The sequence below is a fragment of the Cervus canadensis genome, chromosome 6 (genome assembly GCF_019320065.1).
Source record: "Cervus canadensis isolate Bull #8, Minnesota chromosome 6, ASM1932006v1, whole genome shotgun sequence".
In the NCBI taxonomy this organism is placed as follows: Eukaryota; Metazoa; Chordata; class Mammalia; order Artiodactyla; family Cervidae; genus Cervus; species Cervus canadensis.
In genome coordinates, this window is record NC_057391.1 from 83,275,533 (window position 1) to 83,286,674 (window position 11,142).

The 11,142-nt window shown below is 56.8% G+C and overlaps 1 protein-coding gene across 1 annotated transcript; it reads right to left on the reverse strand.

The window, feature by feature from the left end:
* Positions 1-7: 7 nt before the first annotated feature.
* Positions 8-10,301, reverse strand: LOC122444325 (putative hydro-lyase KRH_21160). The gene is made up of 4 exons (XM_043473033.1): positions 10,286-10,301; positions 9,569-10,002; positions 8,419-8,522; positions 8-1,017 (listed from the first exon to the last, which is right to left on the reverse strand). Exons 1-4 carry the CDS (start codon positions 10,299-10,301, stop codon positions 549-551), a joined length of 1,023 nt encoding a protein of 340 aa, XP_043328968.1. The 3' UTR covers positions 8-548.
* Between the last annotated feature and the right edge of the window lie 841 nt (positions 10,302-11,142).

Genomic DNA, 11,142 nt, shown 5'->3' on the forward strand with positions numbered 1-11,142 from the left:
CACACACTTTTAAACAACTTTAGAATGTGTTTTATATTTTTGTGGTCTTTTTTCCCTTTCAGTAAAAGTGTTTTATAAGCTGTAGATGCAGGAATACACAAAATACAGGAATTATTAGGGATTCAGAGCTGACAGTGAAGACTGTAAGGCTGGAATTCCACCAGCCTCTCTAGTTTTCTCTCCCATAAAGCCCCTCTGGTGGGCAATCTACCCTGTTCTTCTTCAGGGGCCTGCAGCAAGGTGTGGGCCTGGGCAGGGAAGATCAGACCTTCAGAGCTTTCTACTTGGCCTCTGCCCGTATTTCAGGAACCCCCTGCAGCTCAAGAAACATTCTCTGCTCATTTGGTCCTCATGACAGCCCTGCCAGATTGGTGCTGTTTGCCCCTTGCTGTGGTCTAACCAGACATGATTAGATAGCATCACCAACTCAATGGACATGAATTTGAGCAAACTCCAGGAGATAGTGGAGGACAGGGAAGGCTGGCATATGGTAGTCCATGGGGTCGCAAAGAGTCGGACACAGCTGAGCAACTGGACAACAACATGGTCTAGGCAATAAAGGCTGGGAGAGCCACGTGATGGTCTGCGCTAAGTGAGGAAGCCCGACTCCTCCTACTCCACAGGTGGGGCATGGGAGTCACCTTGTCTGACCTACACAGGACCCCCATCCTCCACGGAATACAGGATGAGATGCCTGACTTCAGAGCTGAGCTGTTGAGCCCAACTTCTCTCCAGGAATCCTCTGGGCTCATGGCCGCCCCTGTAGCCCTCACCTGGATGTTGGGGTTCAGGGCACTCAAGTCTGTATTGGCCAATCCCGGCAATTTCTGCAGCTCCAGCAGCAAGGGAGTGCCCTCCAGGGTCCCGGGTGAGGGCGTCTTGTCTAGGACCAGGGGTGCTGATTCAGGGAGCGCCCGACGTTTGTGTTGACATGGCCCTGCTTGGAGGTGGGCCCTGGAGAGCAAGAGGGGTCTCCTCCTCTTTTCTGGGAGAGCTGGGATCTGGGGAGGCCAAGACCTGAGGGACAGAGGGGTGGGGAGGTGCCTGAGGTCAAGGCCCATGTGGACCTGGAAAAGGCTGGGAGGGGGTGGGGAGCAGGGGGGAGGCAGGAGGTCTGGGGGCAGACCAGGTCACACACACTCACCTTGTGACCATGCACCCAAACATGTGTGTTTGGGGACTTCCCTGGTGGTCCAGTGGTAAAGAATCTGCGTTCCAGCGCAGGTGACACGGGTTTGATCCCTAGTCGGGGAGCTGAGATCCCACATGTTGTGGGTCAACTAAGGAACAGCCCGAGCACCACAGCCAAGACGCAGCACAGCCAAATAATAAACTCATTAAAGCCAAACACGTCTGCTTTGACACCTCAGAGGGTGGATGATGCCCCCAAAGCGCTCGGGTGACATAATGCCGACATGAGGCATGAGGAGGAGGGCTCAAATCAGGTTTCTACACACGGAAGAGACACGATCCCACCCCCTCATCCACAGATGGAAGAAACGGCGGCCTGGCGGGGAAGGGAGGTGTTCAAGGCAACAACTCCAAAGTCCAGTTCGCAGACACTTGCCTCAGAATCCCCCAGGGCCCTCATCAGAGAACAGATGCTCCGGCCCTCCCAGGTCAGGGCAGGGGGCTCAGAAAGCCTTGACGCGGGTGTGAGCAGCGGGCCTGGACCCTGCCCCTCTGACGCCCTCCTGCCACCTGGCCTTCCCAAGCCATCCGTGTGGGGGCTGAATTCCCTGGCATCCCTGACCACAGCTATACCTTCCTTTGCCTGCCCACCCGGGGCCCGGATTTCCAGGTCACGTGTGTGTCCATCTGTCTGCCAGCCAATTCCCTCCGCTGGCCAGTACCATGGGGTCCACACTGGGACTGTCCTTGTTGCAGCTCAAATAGTGAGTGAAAGCAGATCCTGGATGTCTCTGGCTCTTTCTCTGGAGTTCTCTGCTCAGACTGGAACACCAGGAGCTCAGCGCCTACCTCCGGACTGCAGCCCCGTTGCCCAGGTCCCTACACCAGGGCAGAACGAGCCTGTCCAGCTCTGCTCCGTGAGCCTCAGGGGCTGGGAGCCTCTGGGCCCTGCTTCACCCAGGCCACAGCCTTGACCCCACCTCCCACCTCCTAGTTGGGCAGTGTGGTAGCACTGGAAAACATGGATCTGGAGAGTCAGATCAGCTTGGGTTCAAATCCCAGTTCTCCTTCTTACTAGCTCATTCAATCTGGTGATTTCAACAAAATGAGGACAATAATTCCTGCCTGGAAGGACTGTCAGAATTTTATTTATCAAACACTTCCACAGCATCCACTGTGTGCCCAGCACTATTCTAAACACTTAACTGCTTGCTTCATCCTCCCAACAATCCTCAGACATCAGTGCTAGCTGTCATCTCCATTTTGATGACGCAAACTAAGGCACCGAAAGGGCAAGTAACTTGCCTGGGGTGACACAGACATTTAGTGGGAGAACCAGGATTTGAACCAGGCAGCCTGGGCCCAGAGCCCACGCCCTTAACCATCCAGCCCTACAGGTGAGAGCACCGAGAGTCTACTGCACAAATCAGGGGATGAATCAGTCTGATTTCTCTCATCTCTCCCCTTCGACCACCTCCCTCTGTGGTCCCCAGATGCCTGGCTCCAAGGCTCCTGCCCTAAACACCTGGTCCCAGGGCGTCCCTGGGCCTGTCTCAACTGGCGCTCAAAATCTCCCTGAGTGAAAGTGTTCTTCTGGTCCAGATAGCCAGGGTGGATGAGTAGAGGATGGACAGAGGAGTAGGGCAACAACCCAACACCTTCACTGGCCAGTCCTAGAAGCCTGGGGCTTCCCCAGATGATGGCTTCCTAGCAGTTCCCACCCATAATTCCTACCTGTCCCTGTGACTGTGTGTAGTCATTCCTGTCTGCAGCCTCTGAGCACAGAGAAGAGAGACTTGGGGGAACAGGAGTTCAGGGTCTGCAGCCTTTCCAGCTGATTCAGATGGCTCAGCCTTGTGGGCATAAGCACCGGGTTTCGCTGTTTGGCAGTGATGTTGGTATTAATAGTTATCACAGGAGGGAGTGCTACTGGCATCCACTGGGTAGAAGCTAGAGATCTTACAATGCATGTGGGTTGCCATTTCCTCCTCCAGGGAATTTTCCTGACCCAGAGATCGAAGCCGCCTCTCCTTTGTCTCCTGCATTGCAGGCGGATTCTTTACCAGTGAGCCACCGGAGAAGCCCTTTCACTTTCACAGCAAGGATTTTTCCAGCCTAGAATGTCCACAGTACTATAGTTAAGAAACCCTGCTCTGGAGGCTGCCGGGTCTGAAGCCCAGTGGTGGCCTGCTTTCTGACTTGTGGGACCCCGGCAAGTGTGTAACCTCAGTGAGTGGCCTCATCGGTAAATGGAAACAGCGACGGGACAGAGCTGGTATCCAGCGGGTGTTCAAAGTGTCCATTTCCAGCCCTCCCCACCCTGGTGTCCCATCAGACCAGACGATGAGCAGAGCCCATAGGAAGCTCTGGCTCAGCTTCACAGCCACGCACCCTCCCTTCCTCTCTGGGAGTCTCCCGCCCTGTATCAGCCCCTGGGGAACTCCCCAGGGTGGAGGGGGATATCTGGACTTAGTCTGGGTTCCCTGAGAAGCTGACCCTGAGACAAAGCTTCAAGGGAAGTGGTTCTTTTGGAAGGTAATCCCTGGAGACCAAGGGGGAGTCCGAGAGTGAGTACGGGAAGGGAGGCGGCTAATAAAGAATGCTCCATGAAGCCAGTGACCACAGTGGACCACTAGGGTGCATCCCTCTGGGCTCCCCAGTTACCCCATCAGTCACTGGTTGAGGGAGGCTGGGTGGGGGAGAGGATCTGCACTCCAGCCACGTCCTGCTTGCCATGAACAGCTCAGAGCAGGTCCTAGTGCTGGCGAAAGCCCTCAGACAACGGGAAGTGAGGCCCATGGGGAGGTGGGCAGAGCACCCAAGCATCGTCTGAGCACGTCTTCCATACCAGGCCGGGGCCGGGTCCTTTACATACCTCCCGACACTTCCTCCAGCTAGTAAGTGTCAGCCCTGTGCAGGAAGAAATGTCTCTGCTTTGCTAACATGTATCTTGTGCTCAGTACGGTGCCTGGCACCCCGGAGGTGCTCAGTAAATCACTGCTGCGTGATTGAATGACCGCCAGCAACACTGAGGGGTGAGTGTGACTATCTCTGTGTTAATGAAGGGGCCATGGAGGCTCAGAGACGGCGAGGGATTTACAAAAGATCCCGCAGGTTACACTAAGGGAGCTCGCGTTCACGTGCAGTTCTGCTGGATCTCAACGCCCGGGCATCAGTGCCGACGCTGAGGCCAATAACCCCTCAAGGGCAACCACCTCGGCATGCAGAGCACCTCCACTTTCATCTTCTTGTCTGGTCCCTGAACGTGGGGTAACGAGTGCAGGCTGGAGGCCACATCGCCTGGCTTCAAACCCCAACTGGGACACTTACTGTGAGACCTTGGGCAGATTACTTAATCTCCCTGAGTTGCTCCCCCTGTAAATGAGGGAAATGGCTGGCCGTCCCTATCTGTAGGATGGCAGGGTTAGAATGGCGTCTGGCACACGGCAAGCGTGTGGTGAATGTCACCGAGGGGAGGTGATAGATAGTTCTCGGAGAGAGAGAGAGCGAGGACAGCATCCCTCTAGCCATCACAGTTAGCTCTTAACATCTTATTTGGTCTGAAGACCACATCCGCCACCCCACCACTGAGGCAGGATGACTGGGCAGTATACATACCTCCAGGATGTTCTCAAGCAAATGCTGAGGCTCCAGCCTGTGTAAGAACACCTGCTCTATCCCACGGGGCCATCTCCCACATCTGTTATGCTCAAATGTGGAGTTTTCCGTGTGTATAAATACACAACTCCATTCTTTCGGGGGGGATGGTGCCAATACCCTGATAAACATGAGATACACAGATATATACCAAGTTATAGCCCCACCATCCATTGCCCCTCTCTCTATCACACACACACAGGCCCATGCATACCCTCCCTGGCTTGGCAGGGCAGCCCTGACCGTGTTTCCAGCTAACACAAGAGCCGCCCCCCTCCGCAAACCCTTACTGCCTTGCTTGAGCCTCCCTCACAGCCCCCCGGCCCCTCGCCTCTCTGGGGTCTGGAACTTGTTCCAGATAATGAAACCCAGTTGCCAGGTGCAGCCCAGCACCCCACCTCCTCTGACTCCCTGCTCCTGAGGCCCAGGTGCACCCCTCCAGAGCCAGGCTGCACAGAGTCACCCCAGGTTCCCGGAGGTGCTGGGGTCCCAGCAGTCAACGGCCAGAGGACCACAGGCAGAGAGACAGGGCTGGACGTCACCCTCCCTGCTGGCGTGTGCTGTTCTAACCCAGCCCACCCTGGGCCCACCGTGGAGACCTCCGAGCACGCCCTCCAACACCAGGGCTGGCTTCAGGCTGTGTGACCTGTATACCTGCGCCAGGCTTATTGCTCTGCTGCTGCCATCTCAAAACGCTTAGAGAACCCACACTGTCGTTCTGCATGGGGCCACTGCTACCGGGCACCCTGTAGTTACTGACACATTCCAGGTCCTAGCATCATCCTCACTTCCCAGAGGAGGCAGCCAAGGATCAGAGAGGTGAAGTAACTTGCTCGGGGTTACACAGGGTGCTTTTGAACTGTGGTGTTGGAGAAGACTCTTGAAAGTCCCTTGGACTGCAAGGAGATCCAGCCAGTCCATCCTAAAGGAAATCAGTCCTGAATATTCATTGGAAGGACTGATACTGAAGCTGAAACTCCAATACTTTGGCCACCTGATGTGAAGAGCTGACTCATTTGAACAGACCCTGATGCTGGGAAAAATTGAAGATGGGAGGAGAAAGGGACGACAGAGGATGAGATGGTTGGATGGCATCACCGACTCAATGGACATGAGTTTGAGTAAACTCCGGGAGTTGGTGATGCACAGGGAGGCCTGGCGTGCTGCAGTCCACAGGGTCGAAAGAGTCGGACACGACTGAGTGACTGGACTGACTGACTGACTGACATAGGGGGTTGGCAGATCAGGTCTGGAGGCAGATGATCCGGCCGGAGAACCCGTGCTCTCAACTCTTGTGCTTTGCCAGCTCCAGGCAGGGGCTGCACCCTCTGGCTCACTGCCTGCCACTCCAGAATGGGTGCAGAATGTGTCAAATGATCAAACCACTAGAGCAGGATGCCCTGCTTTTCTCATCCATCCTTCCGTTTGGTCCTTGCATCGAGTGAGGTGAGAGTGGCAGGGGAGAGGTGAGGACACCGAGATCCAGCGAGGAGGCTGCAACCTGCCTGGGGCAGCTGAGCAGCCGCGCCTCTGGGCCCCCGTTCCTGACCCTCCCTCTTTCCATCACCTCGCTTGCCAGTGGTTCCAGCCTCTCAGAGCGAGAAGGATGGTCTGGAGGGGGAACAAAGGGCACAGTCAAGGTGTGCGGAGGAGCCCAGGTGCCGGAGGTGGCAGAGGGCAAGGTGAGACCTGGCAGGTGAGACCTTTCAACCCCCCAGGCTCCTCCTGCAGTCCAGGCCCTGCTGCCGGGTAACTGGCTGGACGGTGGACAAGGACTGAATTGACAAGTACCACACCCCCAACATACACACACACACATGCATGATGCTGCCCTGGACAGCATCCCTGGGGAAGCTCCTTCCTCTGTGTCCAGTCCTTCATCTCAGCCTGTGCTCTGACAAAGCACCTCCTCCAACCATGGGTGAGTCCCTGCTGCCGCAGCATAAGCATCCCCAGCTCTGCCCTGAGGATGGATCCTTCCTGCAAGACAGTCCTTGCAGCAGAGCAGCTGCCCTCTCTCGGTTCTTCTCTCTTGGCCAGTTCTAACCTCCATCACCCTCTTGCAGCTGCAAGCCCCCAACTCCCCTCTGCCCTACCCCAAGGTCTTCCCTTGCCAGCCAAGGAGGTGGTGGGTGCCAGGGTTAGGTGCCCAGAGCCTGGAGAATTAAGCAAAGCTGGGTTTGTATCCTGACTGATGAGTTACTGGATCCACTGTCAGTTTCCTTGCCTATCAAATGAGGACAAAAAGACTAGGAGCACAAAATGCTAGGCCCTGTGGCTGTTTGGGTGGCGTTTTGCTCCTAACCAGAGTAGAAGATGGGCTTCCCTGGTAAAAATCTGTAAAGAATTCTGTCCGCAATGCAGGAGACCCAGGTTCTATCCCTCGGTTGGAAGGATACCTTGGAGGAGGAAATGGCAACCTACTTCAGTATTCTGGCCTGGGAAATCCCATGGACAAAAGAGCCTGGCGGGCTACAGTCCATGGGCTCGCAAAGAGTTGGACACCACTGAGCAGGCATGCCAGGATCTATACTAGGGCTGGGAATGTGACTTTGGCTCTGAAATAACTCTTCTTCTAGGCTGGCCTTGGGGGAAGATCTGGCAAGCATACTAAAAATAATTACAATATAAAGCCGTAGGTACAATACTAAAGCATTTGTGCCAAATAGCTAGAAAAATGCCAATTCAATTAATTAATTTTATTTCCACTGTCATCTCCACCCATGAGGTGGGACTGGCCAGAGGCTGTTCAGTTCCTCTGGATTTGTCTTCAGCAGTGGCTCCCAACGGCGGGTGGGAGGGCGGGTATCTCTCAGGGAAAGATGTCTGGTTCTGTTGAGGGGGTGGGGGACAGGTGCTACAGGCACTCAGTAGGTAGAGGCCAGGGATACTGCTAGACATTCTACAATGTTACAGCACAGAACTGTACAACCCCAAAATGACTGCAGTGTGAAGGCTGAAAACCCTTGGTCTATAGGATGTACTCTCAACAAGGGCAAAAGTTAATATCGGGAAGAGGCAAAAAAATAAATAAAATTGAAGTATTACAGTGGTTTGTAACACTCCAAAGGGCCATAGTGCATAAACAGACGGTATGGGGGGAGGTACTTAGAACAAAATAGAGTCTAAAAAAATCCCCTTAGGAGGGAGGGCAGCTGTGAAAAAAAGATGGATAAACAGCGGTCCACAGAGACCCCCTTAAAATGCAGTGTGTGCATGCTAAGTCGCTTCAGTCATGTCCAACTCTTTGGGAATCCATGGATTGTAGCCCGCCAGGCTCCTCTGTCCATGGGCTTCTCCAGGCAGGAATACTGGAGTGGGTTGCCACGCCCTCCTCCAGGGGATCTTCCCGATCCAGGGATCGAACTTGTGTCTCCTGTGGCTCCTGCATTGCAGGTGGATTCTTTACCACTGAGCCACCAGGGAAGCCCCAAAACAGTGGTGGGAGGTTTCTTCTTCCCATTGCCTCTGGAGCCACCTCAGCAACCTGGGCACCAAGAAGGTCCCAAGCTGGGGCTCTCTCACTTCACAGCGCTCTCCTGTACCCACCTCCGGCCCTCAGTCTGGAAAAGGAGGACCACTCTGGCCACCTCCTGGAAGCCAGTCACAGGGGAAGGGCAAGACCCCTACCATACAGGCCTGCTCCTGCAAACCCCGGAACGAGTCTGGCAGGTTCTGGTCCCATGGAATGAGTGTCCACTGCAGTCCAGAGGGAACGGCTGGGTTGCAGATCCCTAGGGATGGAAGGACAGGGTTTTAACAGACAGTGATTTCTCTCCCTGCGGCTCAGACCGTAAAGAATCCACCTGCAATGCGGGAGACCTGGGTCCCATCCCTGGGTCGGGAAGATCCCCTGGAGGAGGGCATGGCAACCCACTCCAGTATTCTTGCCTGGAGAATCCCCATGGACAGAGGAGCCTGGCGGGCTACAGTCCATGGGGTTGCAAAGAGTCAGACACGACTAAGCACAGCACAGAAACTACTCTTGGTCTCACTCCTCTGTCTTCAATCTTATCCAAAGTCCACTCATAGGCCCCCTTGCTCCCAGAAAGCGTTCCTCTACCTCTTACTGGTCTCTTCTGATTGTCCAAGCACCTAGTAATACAAAGGTCCCACCCACCAGTTGGAGGCCCCCACTTACGACCTCAGTCAGTTCTGTTCAGTCGCCCAGTCGTATCTGACTCTTTGCGACTCCATGGACTGCATGCAGCACGCCAACTGTCCATCACCAACTCCCGGAGTTTACTAAGTCATGTCCATCGCGTCGGTGATGCCATCCAACCATCTCATCTTCTGTCGTCCCCTTCTCCTCCTGCCTTCAGTCTTTTCCAGCATCAGGGTCATACTACCACACCTTCTCTCAATTCACACCCCGAAGGACTCAAATCCTTTGCAGATCTGGCTGAAGAGGCTGCACCGGGGCGGGGTAGCTGGACCGTCGGAACCTCAGCAACCGCCGCACGCCGGCCCGCAAAGGGCGGTGGTCCTCGCCGACCCTCCTCTCGGAGCGCGCCCGGGGCCGGCACAGCTGCCGGCGAGCTTTGCTCAGGGCCAGGCAGCCGCGGGGACGCGGCGGGCGGACGGGAGAAGAAACCTGACGGCTCCGGGGTAACTCCGCGCCCCACTCCACCCAGAAGTGAAGTTTCTCCCCGGGGGTGGGGGCCCCCGCAGGTCGGGCGCAGCGGGCCAGCGCCGGGTGCTTGGGGACGTAGGTGCCGGGCCCCGGTTGCCCGCCCTCGGGGGCCGGGGGAGCAGGGACCGCGCGCGCCCCGCCGCTCACCTCCGCCAGCTTCGCGCGGCTCCGGCCGGGGCCCCGCCCGCAGAACCGCGTCAAGGAGGAGCCCCGCGCGGCCGGGAGACACCGTAACCTCGCCCTCCCGAGGAGGCTCCGCCCGGGACCCCGCGCCTCCCGGCCGGCTCCGCCCAGTGTGCGGTCTCGCGGCCTCGCCTCCTGCGGGCGCGCGAGCGCGGGGCCGGCGCGCGGGCCGGCGGCTCCGCGGGGGCGCGCGGCTCGCGGGGCGCTCAGGTCCCGGCCCGGCGGGGGCGCCCGCGCGGCTCTCCCTGACGGCGCCCTGGGGTGTCTCCCGCCCTCCCCGGAGGACTGGCCGCCCGCGCTCGCGGACGCGTCTTGGGCCAGCGGGAGGCTCCCTGTGATCCGCCGTCTCTCCGCCCTCGGTCCCCGCCGCGGTCGCCTTCGCAGCCCCAAGCGAATTCCTGTTCGGGGGAAGTGGCGGCCTCACGGCCGCGCTCTCCAGTCCTCCCCTGCGACACCTCCCCGGGCGCTCGGTGGGCCACGCCGGGGCTCACGGACCTCCAGGGCCTCGCGGGCAAGGGACGCGCCGCAGCCCAAGACGCGGGAGCCTTCAGATTTTGGGCAAATGTGCCCCAAACCAAGGGAGGTTGGCTTGGGGAAGGAAGGCCTAGAAATCACTCCCCCAGGGCTCCCCCAGCTCCCTTGCGGGAGGTGGAGACCTGAAAAACACCTGCTACTCTGCACCCAATTTCCGCCCCATGCTGTTGAGCACTTCAAGAACCAGGAGACAGCTGAGACTCGGATGTGAGCATCAAGTCCCAGGACAGCAGCTAGCCACGTTTGAGGGAGTGGTCGGAAGATCCTGCTCTGCCCTGTCATCCTGGGTAAAAGAGTGGGGCCACCCAGGCCCTCCAGCCAGGCACTCCTGCAGGATCCTCCCGTGTAGAGCGTCCCAGTCGGCTTGTGATAACGATCAGAAACTCTGAGTGGCAGTGACGATTTTAGAGGCCTGGATGGGGCTGTTAGGGACTGTGAGCCCCGAGACACAGGGCAGGTGGGGTGGGTTTGGAACAGGTAGTGAGGAGCCATCAGTTCAGTTCAGTTCAGTTCAGTCGCTCAGCATCTCCGACTCTGCGACCCCATGAACCGCAGCCAGCCAGGCCTCCCTGTCCATCACCAACGCCTGGAGTCCACCCAAACCCTTGTCCATTGAGCTGGTGATGCCATCCAACCATCTCATCCTCTGTCGTCCCCTTCTCCTCTTGGCCTCAATCGTTCCCAGCATCAGGGTCTTTTCCAATGAGTCAGCTCTTCTCATGAGGTGGCCAAAGTATTGGAGTTCCAGCTTCAACATCAGTCCTTCCAATGAACACCCAGGACTGATCTCCTTTAGGATGGACTGGTTGGATCTCCTTGCAGTCCAAGGGACTCTCAAGAGTCTTCTCCAACACCGCAGTTCAAAAGCATCAATTCTTTGGTGCTCAGCTTTCTTCACAGTCCAACTCTCACATCCATACATGACTACTGGAAAAACCATAGCCTTGACTAGACAGACCTTTGTTGACAAAGCAACGTCTCTGCTTTTTAATATGCTATCTAGG

Coding starts and splice junctions, on each gene's coding strand:
- LOC122444325 (XM_043473033.1), bottom strand. Junction 8,523..9,568: donor GCCGCGCGAAGCTGGCGGAG/GTGAGCGGCGGG, acceptor TTCCATCCCTAG/GGATCTGCAACCCAGCCGTT. Junction 1,018..8,418: donor TGCAGGAGCAGGCCTGTATG/GTAGGGGTCTTG, acceptor TCTGTCCCTCAG/GTCTTGGCCTCCCCAGATCC.